The sequence below is a fragment of the Glycine max genome, chromosome 10 (assembly GCF_000004515.6).
Source record: "Glycine max cultivar Williams 82 chromosome 10, Glycine_max_v4.0, whole genome shotgun sequence".
NCBI classification, from domain to species: domain Eukaryota; kingdom Viridiplantae; phylum Streptophyta; class Magnoliopsida; order Fabales; family Fabaceae; genus Glycine; species Glycine max.
Window position 1 is genome coordinate 30,472,088 of NC_038246.2, and position 17,265 is coordinate 30,489,352.

The following is a 17,265-nucleotide window of genomic DNA, read 5'->3' on the forward strand; positions in this document are numbered from 1 at the left end:
CACTACCTTCACCCCTTTTTGTATTTATAAGCCTCTCATGACAATGAGACGCTAAACCACCCATTGTTGGGAGCTTAGCGACCAAACACTCTTGATGTAATGATTATAACTATCTATTTAATGTTATTTCAATATCATTGTCCATTTTTTGTGCTTATTATCTTGTTTGTGGTTTGATCACCCATGTTCATGTGATGTTATAGGGTTTAGGCATTGAGAAATTTTTATCTCTTAAGAACTGGAAAAGAACATTTAAATAATCCGTCTCTAGCGATAGAATGGTGTTGTTTAGCCTATTTTATGCATCTTTGTTCATAATGCAATTTTTCTAATTTATCTCTTAAGGGATTAGGAGAGACATTAAGTAAGTTAGGTTCTTTCATGTGAAAAATCATGGCTAGAGTATGCAAGTACATGTGGGTGATAATTGAAATAATATTGAATAGAGAAAAAACATTAATGTTGCATCAAGAGTAGTTTTGGTAGGCTAAGCCCCCAACATGTCTGTAATTCTGCATCGATCATCACTTTACTGCTTTAAGTGTTTGTTTTTCTTGCCCTTGCGCATGCTAGCTTTATAGTTTAATTTTAAGTCAAACTTACATTTAATGCCACATGTTGCAAATATTTGGATCAGTTCATTAATTGCTTAAAAATTGGATATATACATAAACTTTGAATACAGTCAAAGTCCATGGGAATTCGATATTCGATCTTACCATTTTAAAGTACTACTTGGACGAATTGGTACACTTGCCAAGGAGTTAACACCCAAAAAGATCAAATGGTGAAATATATATTTTGGGTCTTGAAAATAATGAAGGAAAGCATAACATGTTACATGTATACATTGATCATAGACCGCAAAACACCAATTATATATGGTAGAAATAAGTTTTTCATGTCATATATTAAATAAGTTTTTCATACCTGAAAAATAAGTTGTTTTCAAATATTACCTAAAAATTCTTTTTTTGTCAAATATCTATCTGAAAAAAAATTCAATTTCATTTTACTACATGTCGTTAGTCGTCTTTCGTTAAGTGATGATGTGGTAGACAGAGTGTCACGTCATCATGCCTAATCACTGACATGTCAGTGTCACATCATTGAGGGTGATATCATTGAGGGTGATGATGTGACAATGAGGTGTCCATGACAAGGTTTGATGACGGGACACTTCGTTTGTCATGTCATCACTTAACGGAATGCGACTAACGGCACGTAATAAAATAAAACAAAAAAATTTCAGGTACTTAATTAAAAAAATGAATATTAAATAATAATATAAAAGCAGCCTATATTACATGTATGAAAAACTTAATTAAGCACAATTTTTAATAGAAAACGTGTGGTTATCATTCGAAGGCAACATGAACCCATAATACAAAGATAATTTATATTAGTCATTATTCTGGTTAGATATTCTTTATCAATAACTATTATAAGGGAAATAAACTACTATAACATTTTATTTTAACTTCCAACAACTGTTATATTATATCTTTTAAAATAAGTTACATCCAATTGCATAAATAAGTAACTTCCAAGTCAAAACACGAAGTATTTTTTTTTACTAGTATTAGATAAAAAATAATTGATATTGGTCATTATTTTAATAGTAAATGTTTGACTAATATTTTTTGTGCCTGAAGTTTGAGTCAAGTTTTCTTTAGGTTCCCTAAATTTAAAGGTTAATATTTTTGCCTTTCCCTCTAATTTGAAAATAACCCACTTTTGTCTTTATTAGGGACTAAAAAATGAGTACCCAAAAAATTACCTTAAGGACCAAAAGTGGATTATTTTAAATTACTGAGACAAAAATAAGCACTTTTAAATTTTTGGGACCAAAAGAAAAACAGATCCAAACTTAAAAAATCAAAATATATTAAGTCTAAATGTTTCAATGTGTGTAAAAATATATAATCATTATTATAAAAAAAATATAATACTATTATATATTATGCTATGAATTTGAACTCTTTAGTTTATTTGATTATTAAAAAATTTAAAATATGTATATTAAATGGTACATAAAAATTCTCGTGGCTAAAATGAAGTATGTTTAAGAGAAGCTATAGATACTTACAAATGAATTTGTGGCCTAAGAGCATTTTTATGACCTCATTTGGCAATTTGCGTATGAACATGTTCTCATATCAAACAATTTGAAGCCACAAAAAAAGATTATTTTCGAAGTATTTTTGCTTACGAAAAGGAGATTCTAGAAATAATTTTTTTTTTAATTTGGAGCAACCTTTGCAGAAGTGTATTTTGTATATTCTGAAAAGGGATTCCAAAAATCATTATTGCGTTTCGAGAAAGACCATTCTAGAAGCAACAACTACAATTCAGAGTAACATTTCTAGAAGTATTTTGTATCTTCAAGAAAGGTTATTTATGAAAGGATTATTAGTAAGCAAAAATTACAATCCAGAATAATCTTTTTCAGAAGTGCATTTTGTATATTTCAGAATGATCATTTTGAAAGTATTAATTTTGCTTACGGAAAAAGTGTTATACAAGACTTTTCCTTCTGGAAACGTTAGTACATGAGAGTATTTATAATAAGCTTACGAAATGTCTATTTCACAAACAGATCCAGAACTCAAAATAGGAACATCTATTCTAGAAAGAAGAGTTGAGTTGAATGGAGAAAAGTTGAGTTGAAGTAGAAGAGAAGAATGAGAAAGGGGAGAATCTGGACTTGCTCGGCTATGGGAGGAAGAAGGGAAACAGATGAAGAAAATAGAAGGGATAGATTGAGATGTTTTAAAAAATGGAAGATGCAGGATGTAATAAAGGAGATGCAGAATTCACATGCCCTAATACAAATATTTTCTTATGTAGCTCTTTTGCACAATGCTCGGTCAGAATGAGGCTTGGATATGTAATACACAGTCAGCGGCTAATCATTTTGGACTGTATTGTAGTTTAAAATGAGATTCTTTCCATTATTTTGGACCGCATATATCTCAAACAAGAATAAAAAAAGCACGAAGACAAAAATGCCACTAACCCATGCAAATTTTCTCCTTCAAAACTGATTCGTGCAACAAAAGAAGTACATATATATAGTTTGAGGGCAATTGGAGTACTATTTCTAAATACAAAAGGCAGTAGTACAAAAAATAATTAAAATGTCATCCATTCTTTTTAAATATGTTATTCATGTCATTTTATATTTTTAATCATTTTAATAATTAATTTTATTAAATACTTATAATTTAAAAAATTAATTTAAAAAATTTAACTAATTTTTCAATTAATTTTATTAAACATAATTATTCAATTAATTTTATTAAACATAATTATAATGATAATATCAGTTGTCACTTATCAAACAGACTTGTTTTACTCTATGTATCAGGTACACAGTCGCCAATTACAAAGTCGCATGTACAGTAGCAAGTTAATAACAGGGACTAGCTAGTTAATTATGTCGCCAATACTCAGGACGTTGTATAGATATTTTGGGGCCTAAAATAAAAATGTTAAAGGGTTTTTTTTTATAATAATTTTAAAGAGACTTAGTATATTATATAAAATATCAATTTTTATATTAATCTTTTAATTTTTTTAGCTGCAAAATCATTTATCAAAGTTTTATAATCAAACAATTCTAACACTTCACTTTTAATAGATAAAATAGCTAACAGATTCAATCTATCTTGTAACATTGTTGATTTTAGATATGATTTTAGCAATTTTAATTTTGAAAAACTTCTTTCAGCAATAGCAACTGTTACTTGTCAATAAAATTCTATATGCAATGTAAACATTTGGAAAAGAATCTAAAGTTTTAATATAACTCAATACTTCTATTGGTGTGTTAATTTCTTCTCTTAACACTTCTCTTAGTACTTTTAATTCAAAAAAGAAATCAAGACCATCAATATGAGAGTATTCATTAAACCTTAAAAACTTTTCAAGATTAATACAATATTTTTTCAATTCATCCTCATCTAAAGCTTTAATTTTTTTTGGAATCAAATAAAAAATCAAAAATAGTCTCATATTGTAAAAATTGTTCAAATCGTGTAACAGTTGGCCCCCATATATGCTCTAGTCAGAGTCGTATATATGTTCAATTCATTTTCAAATAAAAAATCAAAAATAGTCTCATATTGTAAAAATTGTTCAATTCATTCTCAAAATAGTTCAGAAGGATCATTGGCCTATATATGTTCTAGTCAGAGTCGTATATAGATATTATAAGACCTAAAATAAAATTTACTTCAAATTTTAATTTAATACACTTTGTTAATTTTTATAAAAAAAAATTGTGAGTTGTTATTTTAAATATTATTCAAATTTCAAATTGACTCAATTAAATATTTAAATTAATTTATGTATACAAAATATCAATATGAAATAAAATTTTAACTAAATGTGTGATCTTATAATCAATATTTTTCGCCAAAATATCTTTTTTTATATATCAACCATAGACATTAAATTTAAATTTTGTACTAATTTCAATAGATTTTTTTGAGGTAAAGGAGAGATTAAATATAAAATAAATATAAAATAATTTTCTTTAACATTTAAAATAAAATTAAAATTTTAAATAAATGATTTACGATGACCATTACATTCATAATTTAATATTATGTAGTCTTATTAATGAAAAAATGATTACAAATAATAAATCATATCTTAACAAAATTTACCACTTAATAATTTAAATTGACAAAAAAATATTAAAAATATAAAAAAAATGAAATTTTTGGGGGCCAATTGTGTGTATATAAACAGATCCTTATGTAATTGGCTAGCTTTAGCTGATCATAGTGTACATGCGACTGAGTATAACTACAATAATTAACTAGCTAGTCCCTATGATTATCGCCGGCGAAAGAATAGTAGCTAGCTAAACAAACAGGGACTTATTTATTCAATTAATTGGTACTTGATTCTGCATTTCTTGTGCCATCTTGCACCATTTCTTGTGACTTCTGCGTTGCATTCTGCTAATTGTCCTGGTCGCGAGTGACCCCTTTCCTATCAAATACAATAAAAACAAATTAAGGACATGTCAATGTAAACATACAAACAAAAGAAAACTAAGTCCATGCCAAATTCTATACCCTTTTCTTTCTTTTCACTTACAATCATTTAGAAACAAAACTAAACAACATACTAACAAAAAAAAAAAACAAATTAAGTGCATGCCAAAATTCTATACCTTTTTCTTTTTTTCACTTACAATCATTTAGAAACAAAACTAAACAACAAACTAACCTAAAAAATTAAGTGCATTCCAAATTAAAATTTTCTTTCTTGTCACGTAACTATATTTTAGAAACAAAGCTAAACATACTAACAAAAAAAAAAACAAATTAAAAAGCAGCGAGTTTCTCCAACCGCTTCTCATCTTCTTCCTTAATGGTGGCTAGGGCTTCCAGAAAGGCCATGCTGTTTGCCCAAGTCCACTTTATCTTCTCTTCCTCGCCTCCTCCTCCATTCTCTTCTTCCCTTCACTCATCACGCTCGCTCTTAATTTTCTCTCTCGAATATCACTTTGCTTTGTTCTTCAATAAATCTTTAACAAGTTTAACTCTATGCAAGTGTATATATATTAGGACTATCTCACTCTAACTGTTATAACTGATTTTCTTCTCGTTAGTTATAGTTGTCAAGTGTCAACCTAACTGCTCCATGCACATCCACTACTGCACTCTCTGATAATATATAGTATTAGTACATGCGCACGGAGTGAGAAACCCACACACAGTGTTGCTCTCATCACAAAGTGGTTTTTGATTTTATTTTTATTAAAAATAAATTAAATAAACGTAATTTTCGTTTGATTAATATAAAACTATTAATTATGAGACAAATTTAATTACTACATGTCAATGATCTTAAAATAGTATTATTTATTTGAGACAAAATTAATCATTGATCACATGACACACAATAATGTTATGAATTAATGGTAAATTTTACTACCCGGCTATATCTTTTTATGAATATTATTACCAAATTTTTAATTTTTGTACATTTTATCGATGCTAACGTGTTACTATAAAAAGTTGAAGAAAAAACAAATCGATGTAGTTGACCAATTTTTGCGGAAGGATGTTGTCACTAACAAAATGGTAAAATGCGAAAAAAATGTGAAAAGAAATGCTCAGAAAAGATGATAAAATACAAAATAAACAAAATGTTGTAAACTTAATATAAAAAAATAAATAAATTCAATAACTAAATTTTTTAGACTCCCTGTATGACTCAATAATAATAGGTGGGTGTTGGACTCTTTAAGTAAACTTAGGACATTACTACGTACACCTAGCAAAATTACTAATACACCCAATAATTGTGCATTGGATAATCCATAAGTCTCATACGCAGACACTTTAACCAACTCAGTTAATTAGTCAATTATGTTATAAAATAATTAATGTTGTTATATATAACACTAAAATTTATAATATATATTTAATAAGCATGTAAATTTAAATAATAAACTTTATGACAATTAATTTTAATATAATAATATATTGGATGCACCAACCATTTTGCTAGATATACGTAACAACGTCCTATAATTCCAGTCCTATAATTCCAATCCGTATCAGTTTTACAAAAAGACAAAATAAGAAAATCGTATAATTGCTGGTGTACATAGCAACTTATCGCTGTTTGCAACCTAGAGTTAATTTTAAACAAACAAGGCACCAAAATTTGACAAATGAATGCCACCATCTATCGAATAGCCCAAAAAATCCACCTCATTTTGTAAGTGACCAAACAAAACTTGACGCTAAAATAAGCGGGGAAGAAAAAGGCCTACCAGCTAATAATCACAGATTGCTCACTAGAATTGTAAGTTATTTGACAACCAGCTAAGCCATTCATGCCTATTTCTGGCTATGATACAAGTAACGAGAATACAGGGATTTTGTGAACATAACTGACCAAATCCTTTGATCTATTACTATATGACCTAAAACCATTACAAGTACAGCAGATTATGTTCAACCATATCATACTATTATTACAAAATTGTGAAAAATTATGCCTTGCACTCTATAAGAAGCAAGACAAATGAGACTGACAACCTTGCATCTGATTATGTGTGCTTTCAATAGCGTCGTCCAGATCCCTCCTAACTGGACACAAACTCAGGAATCACTCACCTTTAGAGTTTATTAATTTGTAGCAATAATGAAGTGCAGCCTGCAGCAGCAACAGAAATAACCATTTTCATAAACAAAATAGGCTTACTTCTTCCGCGATCTATTATGCCTAACTTTAATATATTTTCGACCAGACTTGTCATCCCCACCAGTGCCCAATGAGAAACTCCCTCCAGCATTAAACTCAAGACTGCCAGAAGCCTGAAATGGAGATGGATTCTGTGGAGGAGCAATGTTCTGTTGTCCTGCGAACTGGAAAGGACTCGCTCCTGTTGAAGCTGATGCTCCAAATGCAAAATTTGATTGAAGTGGGGCAGGTTGTTGACCAAATATGGGAGTTGCGGGTGGAGTTGCGGGTGGAGTTGCTTGAACTGTGTCCTCGGCCATACTGTCCTCCATGCTCATCTGATCATTATTAACAGGAGCTGGAGCTGAACCACCAAACGTGAAGCCAGGACTAGGACTAGAACTTCCAAAAGCAGGCTGTGTGTTGGTAGTAGCTGTAGCAGAAGTGAATGAAAACTGAGGAGTTGATGCAACAGCAGATGATCCAAACATCATGGGGGAACTGGAAGAAGTAACAGAAGATGTGGATGTTCCTCCAAAGGAAAACCCAGGAGTAGATGAAGACAATGAACTAAAAGAAGAACCAAAAGAAAACCCAGAGGAAGGTGAAGATGATGAACTAAAGGAAGAACCCAATGGAGACTTGCTGGGCTGCCAACTTGAAAGCCCAAACACAGAAGAACTTGTGCCACCACTGGAGCTAACAGGGTTGGCTTCTGAGGAAGCAGCAGGGGTACTTTTCCCAGAAGTTGTACCCGCATTGAAAATGTTTGTGGCAGAACTTGAAGAAGAAAACAATGAACTCCCTGAAGAAAAAGCTGCACTCCCAGTCAACCCAGACAATGGGGCTGATGCAGATGAACCAAATGCCACTGACTGACTCTCAGATGAAGTGGCAAAACCACTAGTACCAGATCCACTTGTAGTGCCAAAGACAGAACCCAGAGACTGGCTACTCCCAGTTGTCATTGCTGGGGTACTAAACCCAAAAATGCCACTCCCTGTGCTTCCAATTGCAGCAGAAGAGCTTCCAAACATGCCAATCCCTGTGCCACTCTTGTTTTCCAGTGGTTCTGAGCCAGAAGATGACACAGGTAAACTTGTTGGTGCTGAAGGGGTAGATCCAAATTTGAAAAATGAAGTTGTGGGAGATGAAGATGAGACTTGGGTGGAGGAACTGCTATTGCTGGCGGCAACTACAGCAGGGGTGCTAGTTGTCATGCCCATGCTAGTGGAGGCTACATATGCACTAACACTGCTGTTGCTTGCTGCAAGAGATGAGCTACTGAATATATTCTGACCTGTAAAATTGTTTGTCAGAGGGGGAAATGGAGAGGAAAATGTAGGGCTTGAAGCAGCAGGTCCATTATTTTGATTTGAATTGTTGCCAAAGGTAAATAAATTTGCAGGTGATGTCAACGATGGCATCGATGCCACAGAAGAAACAGCTGGTTCAGATAACCGAGCAGAGAAACCAGCTATTATATTAGTCTTAGCACCAGCATTGTCTGAATCAAGAGCTTTTGGCATTGAATCAACAGCACCAGGAACAGTAGTTGAGCTGCAAAGGAAGAGGGCATTTAGTAAATTGATCATTGTAGCACTTCACCATACATGATGTAACATGCCCCCATATCTCTTTCCAATTTCGCTTCAACATTGAATCAAGTAAGAACATAAAGCACAGAAATCAAAATCAATTTGCAAAAAGTAGACACGGAAAAAACAATTCAAAATTCACTTTAAAAATGAGACTATACAGTATACCACCAAAGTTCAAGATATCAGAAAAACATGGCATGATAAATTTGGTGAATCTTCGACCCTCAGACCTAATGCAAAAATGCCTCTTTTAAATCAATTGATACCAGAACAATAACAAGGGAAGAATGAAATGTATTAAATGAACATATAAGCTATTACAGCAAACACAGTGAATGGTAGAAGTTATCTGTGATAAAAAAAAAAAAAGATATACTCCAAATGAGATTTACAAATTGAGACAGATTATTTTTATTACTGACAAAAAGTAAACAGAGGCAGAACTGAGAACAGACACATTCTAACTAAACGATAAAAGAACCTAATCAACCTATAGTAAAGACTTACTTTTGAGAGAGTTTCAAAGAAAGCAAAAATTACATAACTAACCTGATTGAGCTTATCGGCTTTGAGTCAGAAGAGCCAAATTTAAAAACAGCAGATTCACCAACAGATGAAGAGAAAGTAACAGGTACTTGTAAAACATTGCCACCATTTTTGTTGAACCCAGAATTAACCAAAGGAGCATCAGCACCTGGCTCTTTTGATAATGGAACCTTCTCCAAACCAAATAGTGGACCTGACTTGGTAGAGTATTTTGACGGAGCATCAGCAGCCGTCAGCTCCATTGATGGAACAACTTTATTCCCAAAGTTAAATAGGGGAGGATTAGCAACTGATCCATTAGGTGTAGTAGATTTGTTAAAGCCTAAACTTGTGTTAGAAGCTTCTGAAATTGGCTTAAAAATAGGATCAGAGACAGATGAAGTTATAGAGGTTGGTACATCAACCTTCTTTTCAACTTTGGACCCATCAGCTGTCCTAACTTGAGGTTTACCATCTATTGTAAAACTTTTGGATGGCATTAGCACAGATGAACATGGGGGCTTCTCCAGTACAGCTGTTCCAATACCAGAGGTAGTTTTATCAGCCACAGCAGTGGAGACGGTTGTTTCTTTCCCAGAAGTAGAGAAAGGAGACACAGCTCCATTAGGATGGGCATCATCATCCAGCTCCAAATAATCCTTTACAAGAGATAGAGTAACAAAAACAGCAGTGAATAATCATGATCACAGAATGAATCATTTTTTTTCATTTGAAAAGTTAATCACTTTTGTCTGTCAAATCAAAATCAAAAGTATCTAAGTAAAAAATTCCTGACAACTGCCTCAATCATCAATATTTGGGAGCTAAATGAAAGAAACAGGTCACTATGAACAACAAGATTAATAGTACCAGCTCTGTCAGGCTGTCAGCTAAGATATAAGAAAATAATTAATATGAAATCACATTAAATTTACAAATACTTAAAATCAGGATAACTAAATAAAACCATCACACAGAAAACAATTAAAGTAAAATTACAAACCTCGGGTGCACTCATATGGAATGCCCTCTTCTTTTGTGGAGGATGAGAAACAGGTTTTGTTCCAGAGGAATCTCCAGATTTAAAAATAGATATATCTTGCTTCTTTGGGGCTGTAGTATTTGCATCGACAGAAACTAATACATCAGTAGGAGCAACAAATTTCGACGGACCACTCTCAGTTTCATCTATCTTCGATTTTAACTTTTGAGCACCAGCAGACAAATTTCCATGTGAGCCATCCAATCCATTATCCCGTATGTTATCCAGGAATTTTGATGAATCTACTGTCTCCATACTTCGAAGAGCCTGTCCTCGTAACATGGATGACGACATCTTTGTTGGAGATTTTTCTTTAGGGGAAACCAACTTATCAAGATGCAGAAGTATTTTTGAGGCCATCTCACTGGATTTTGAGGGTAAAGGAGGAATGTTGGAACTAGGCATGGTATCATCTACATTTTCTGCAGACAGATTTGTATGCCTATGCTTAGCTTCAACCAACAGATTAGGCTTCTGCATGGAAGATGAAGGTTGCTGAGCAGCATCAATGCCAACTCTACTCCTATCTATAGCTAGAGCATTTCCCGAATGAGGTAAGGTAAGGCTTTTAGCAGATAGAAGATTAGACTTGTGACGGATTCGGCGTATTGGACCAAAGGATCCTATATCATTACCTAATAGAGAACTTCCACGTTTTAATACCTGAAAAAAAGGGGAGGGAAAAAGGAAAACCCACTAAAATATCTCTCAAAGAGAACTATAAAATATAAACTAAAAATTATGGGACTTGTAATCACAAGTATTTGTACCCCTTGCTTGGATCCAGAAAGCATATCATGATCAATCGCATGGCAAGCTGAAGATGACGGCTCACCTTCAACAGCCACCCCAGCACCCTGTAAGAGAGACCATATGTAAATTTCAACACTAGAAACATCATGATAAAAAATATCATTCAGTAAATGGCAAACCTTGAGCATAGAGCCTGGATAAACTCTTGCATATGGTGTTCGAGCCATACTATATATCGCTGATCTGCCATGAGACCTTGGGGTCACTAAACCATTTTCATGAACCCTAGTAAGGGTAGTAGCCTTTGGCACAATTGACTTAATAGGAGATTTCTGAGCAACGTGTTGATTTTTTAGTAGAAATGGATCCTCCCTGGGAGAACTTCGCAAGCCTAACATTGATGGCGATAACTTTGAAGGCCTGCTACCCATGTAAGCCTTGGCAAGCTCCGCAGGGGAAGCAACATCGTCAACAGAAACCTATAGACATTATGCATACATGTCAAATGGATTATGGAAGGTAATTAATAATTTCACAAATACAACCAAACATGCAAACATATATATGAAAGATAAGTATCAAGAAAATGGTCATACAGTGGAGGTAGTCTTAGTAACATATGGGGTTGAAACAAGCTGGTTTTCAATCCCATTTTCTGGTCCTGGAGTTTTGGGATATTCTCCCTTTTGTTCACAAGGAAAAACTGGATCTGATGGAACCACTTCTGTGCTCATCCCTTCTTCTGCAACAGATGAACCCACAGTTCTTGAACGCATAAGTTCTGTCAAATGCTCTATCTCTGATCTGTGGAATAATAAAGACTTGTCACATGCAGAATCAACAAAACACTTGTCCCAAAAGGAATGCTGTCTAAGAATACAGAATGACATGAATTTAAAATGAACAATGGAAGAAGCAAATTGCAAGTTTCAAAAATAAATTATACAGGAAGTTCAAATTACACAACAACGACCATCAAGCACTATGAATGAAGTAGGCCCGGCTATATGGATCAAGCAACAACTTTGGCTCTATTAGGAACCAGAAGATTTTACCATCTTTCACCAATCCCCATCATAAAGATACAACTAAGTTATATGCTGCCGGCAAACTACCAAACACAGACCAACCAACCCAATACCAAAATCAGTGATGCCACATAAAGTCATGCACATCATTCAAAGGATACCTGGTGAAAGTCTTCTGCTTTAATAGTTTCTCAAGTTCAGTTAATCCATCTCCATCAGAACAGTTAATTTGGACACTAGTTTCACCTACTACTTGCTTGCCAGAGGATTCATTTGCAATCTGTTCCTCCTCAAATAGCAAACAAAAAAATGACAATCACAATCACAATATAATAATAATAATAACAGAAATCAATATCAATAAACTTGGCATAACAAAGGAGAATCAAAATACTAGTAACAACCTTAATCAACAAGGAGTGAAGTTATCCAACCAAACCAACAGATAAAGTTTAAGAATCTCCAGTGGAAATATCCATTTTGTCAGAACTTTACAATGAATACCATTGTCTTGAAAGGCACATTTAAAATTAGTCCTTTGAAAAAAAAAATCATTGAACTGTTTCAGAGCTTTCAATGATGATTTGTCAATAAAAACTATTTTTTATTTAGTATATCAAGTTATCAACTATCAAGAGAGAAAAGTAAAGCTTCATTAATACTCAACCTTCATAACTGCATAATTTTAAGTTGTAATTTAATAATGGAACCAAAGTATTATAAGTAGCGCAACGAAAGCATAAATGATACACAATTTAATTTTAAAATAAAACATATGCATGGTCATCACACCCATAATACTATTCCTAAGGAACTGATAAAAAAATACTATTCCTGAGGAGATGCAAACACAAATAAGATATGTTAAGCATGCATACTTACAATCAGAGCTGTTTCCTGGTGATGGTCCCTCACTTCCTGTACTGCTTCTGTGCCAAAAAAACACCATAAAGTAAAAACATGGAATATTGTGCCTTAAAATATCACAGAACAACAAACAAATATAAAGGAAATTAAAAAAAAAAACAGAAAATTCACATTACAACTAACAACAGTCACAGACTATTACCACATTTTGTATTGTACACAGAAAAATAAGGAAAACAGCAAGTTGAGATAAAATTTCCACAGCCATTATTGGTTCCCATTTACACTGTCCTACTCTCAGCTTCAAAATAGATATGCAAGCCAAAAACTTAATTGCTGATAAACAATACCGTTTAAGTTCACAAATTATACCATGCTAATCGTGCTCTCATAGATTTTGTTTACAAACTAATATCGTCACATAAGACCTAGGAATAGGTAGGAAACCACTGAGGCACCGACTGAATCAACAACTTTACATCCAATCCACATTTTTTACTTCTCATTGTGCACCAACCTGAAGTCAAGCCAAGCCAAGTCTGTTCATTGATGTAGAACAGTCTAAAAAACCGCACACACTCTTCTCAAGAAAACAATCATTTCCAACAAACCAGAAAAATGAACTCACCTCGTGCTCCATTCTAACATCCAAAGTAAATTTATGTGTTTCCCACTTTCCTTTGATGTAGAACAGTCTAAAAAACCGTACACACACTCTTCTCAAGAAAACAATCATTTCCAACAAACCAGAAAAATGAACTCACCTAGTGCTCCATCCTAACATCCAAAGTAAATTTATGTGTTTCCCACTTTCCCTTGCCCATTCATCTCCCTGTTCCATATGTTATCCTCACTGAGATCCGATCTATCCTTTCACCCACATCATCAAAAACGCCAAGCTCAATTTAATATTGCATTTACGTTAAATTTAATTACAGTACCCTCTAATTACGAAGCCGAAACACGTACAAGACATAACACGAGTCTCTTTATTTACTATCAGAACATACATACATAACAGTATCATACCTCAGCAAAACTCTCAACCTTTCAGAAACATGCATAACATAACACACCCCGCAGCACAGCAATTAAAATTCAATTAGTTCCGAAACGCACACACAATAACAATAATTATCCAAATGCCGCCTTAATTGCTTTCAAAATTAAACACATTGACATTATTAATTATCAGCAACAACACCGTAAGAAATTATATTCACAAAATTTAAAAACTAAAACCTAAAATTACAAAGTAGCCTCTTCCAATTAAAATGAATCGAAAAAAAATAGAGAGAGAGAGAGAGAGAAACCTTGTGGTGGAGGAAGGCGCTTGCGGAAAACGGAGGCGAAGAGTTTGTTAGCGCTGGAAGCGATGAGCCTCTGCGCGGGATCGACGAGCTTCGAGAACCAACCGTTGCTTTGGTTAGGGTTTCGCAGCGCTGTCGGTGGGCGATCGTACGGCGTCGTTTGGCTTCTGCGGAACGGTCGTTTTCGGAACTTGCCGAAACCGCCGCCGCCGCCGCCGCCGCCTTCGTAAGGGTTCTCTTCACGTGCCGGTGCCATGAGAGAGAGAAAAGAAACAGAGGGACAGAGAGAGAGAGAGAGAGAAACACAGAGAAAGAGCTTCGAATTCGAGAGAAAGAGGAAGTTGAGAGCGAGCGAAATTAGGGTTTTAATCGCAGAGAGAAAGCGGAAGAGATAGAAAATGAAAATAAATAATAAAATAAAATAAAGAGAAATAGAAGGGGTAAATAAATAAATAAAGGATAACTCATTCTTCTCCCTGAAAAAGTGTGAAGTGACAAATTGGTTGGAAACTTAGTTTTCTCAAATTTTGTACTTAAATTTAATAATATTGCGGATAATTTAATAATTATTTGATATAAATGTTATAATTTAATATCAAATTAATTTTTAAATATTATAATTTAATAATTAAATGATGTCATAAGTAAAATTAATTTATCGCAGATTTTATAGATATTATTTAAATTTGTGATCTTTTAGAATTAATTTTTAAGGATCTCATTTCTTTTAATAATGAAAATGGTATTTACTCATAAATAAACAACTGTTGTTCCGGAATAATATTGAAACAAGGTAGTAACGGATATCCCATGAGAGGGAAAGAGAATCTCACTGACTACTTTAGTATTTTTACTTTTTCTCTCTCTCCATTTCTTATTCTTTTAGTTAATTTTAGTGTGTTTATTTTTACATTTTAAACGTGGTTTTTCATGATTAGTGGGAAACTATTTTTTCGAAACTATCAACTACTTATTTTCACGTTTTTTATTGAAATTGTCGTGATTTTTAGCTTTTTTGTCTAAAAAGAAAACACAATATAGATCATAAAAAAAAAACACAATAGTAGTAGTGGTAATTTCACATTTGAGCTACTTTGCAATTTTAAAAATAAAAGGCTTTATAATATAGATTCAAATTAGGGGTGTTCACTGTATCAAACAAAAATTCAAATTCTTGTTCGTTGTCATATATTTTTATTTTGGTACGTATCTTATAGGTTTTGCATCAAATCAAAATAATATTGTTTTTCTTTAATTAGTTATTCAATTAAAATATCATAAATTGCCGTTAAATAATATTTTGTTAATAACATTAAATTCAAGATTCCTTAAAACTTTAAAGTTCTACTATGTGTACTTTCTTTTCTGAATTTAAGGCTTTTTTATTAAGGCCTTTTTATTTGTCTTACTTTTTATATAACTATCAAAAAGTAGAAATGTATTTTAGAAAACACTTGGTTATCTCTTTGTAATTCAAAACTTCTATATCGATATGATTGTTCTCCTATATTTAAACATGTGTACAAAGAAATAGCATGAGAAAATAATACTGTAAAAAAAACCATGAGAATTATAAATGTTTAGTGTCACGGGGATACTTTTGATTGAATTCAAAATGATTATAATTATAAATAAATTGTTAGAATTTTTAGTTTCTAAATTTTGTTTCCATTGATTTATTAAAATTAAAATATTATATTATTTGAAAAATATTTTAACGATTTTTTTTAATATTCATATTGTGATTAATGAACATTGGACATCACACTATGAGTCTAGTTTTTATTTTTTTACATCAACACTATGAGTCTGGTTTGAATGATGCAATCTATAGTTAAATGAATTAATAATAAGTTGAATTATTGTATTTTTATTTTTCAATGGAAGAATAAGGTTTGAAAAAACACGACTCTTCATGAAAAGACATGAATAAGCCATTATAGCTATACATAAAAAAATAAAAAATAAAAAAGTAAGTTCCTACTCCACTTACTCGATAGAGATATGTCTTGATAAATATGAAAAGGCTTTAATCCTTATTACACGCCCATTTGAGAAAGAAAAATAAAAGGAAAATGTTATACTACAATTCTATCGTCATTAAAATGAAAACACATTGATGAAAGAATAATGACATCAAGAAGTATGTATCATAAATTTATTTTAATTATTTTAATGTCTTATTCATGTAAATATGATTTAATTAATTATTGATGCTGTATGAAAAAATAATATAAATTTCTACACATAAAACATCTTAGAGATTCTTACATAGTATTTAGTTCAGATTTTTTTTTCTTGGTTTTCTTTTCTTTAAAAGAAAAGGATAGGCTTAAAGAAAAATTCTTAAAAAAATTAAGTGGATTAACTTTATAAAAGAAAAGAAAGAAAAGTAACTTAAAAAATTAATTGAAGTAACTTTTAAAAATAACTCAGCTAATTGATGCAAAACAATAAAACAAAAAAATCATTTAAAAAAATTTTAAGCTAAAATTATCAAACAAATTTTACTTTTTTAAAATATTTTATTTTTAATTTTAAAGTGATTTTTAAGTAAAAAAAATTAAGCCAAACATGGTGTTATTGTGTTTGATATTAAATTTTAAAAGTTTATTTAAATTATATTACCATTTCATATGTCAAAATTTATATAGTGGTATATAAAAATAGTGAAACTATTCAACTAGTTCACATTGTAGTACAGATTAAAAATATTTCAAACTAAATGAAAGCAAACAGAGCATTTCAAAATGCAAGAAACCCAACGGTAATGAAATTCTTAAAATATTTGTATGTAACGAATATGCTCCAAATGAATGCCAGGATATCAAAGATTTGTTGTTATTTATTTCTTGCTCCTCTTGGAGTTAAAAAAAATATATATATTATTACATGAGTTTTCTATCAAACAATAAAAAAAAAGG

The 17,265-nt window shown here is 32.0% G+C and overlaps 1 protein-coding gene across 2 annotated transcripts; it reads right to left on the bottom strand.

Annotated features, from left to right (window-relative positions):
• Positions 1-6,799: 6,799 nt before the first annotated feature.
• Positions 6,800-14,751, bottom strand: LOC100804833 (nuclear pore complex protein NUP1). Of its 2 annotated transcripts, none has more exons than XM_006588969.4 (9): positions 14,345-14,751; positions 13,047-13,093; positions 12,326-12,444; positions 11,733-11,940; positions 11,316-11,615; positions 11,154-11,240; positions 10,345-11,046; positions 9,366-10,000; positions 6,800-8,775 (listed from the first exon to the last, which is right to left on the bottom strand). In XM_006588969.4, exons 1-9 carry the CDS (start codon positions 14,595-14,597, stop codon positions 7,233-7,235), a joined length of 3,894 nt encoding a protein of 1,297 aa, XP_006589032.1. In that variant the 5' UTR covers positions 14,598-14,751; the 3' UTR covers positions 6,800-7,232. The 2 variants fall into 2 exon arrangements, with proteins under 2 accessions (XP_006589032.1, XP_040862288.1); XM_041006354.1 differs by having other exon boundaries at positions 12,326-12,453.
• Between the last annotated feature and the right edge of the window lie 2,514 nt (positions 14,752-17,265).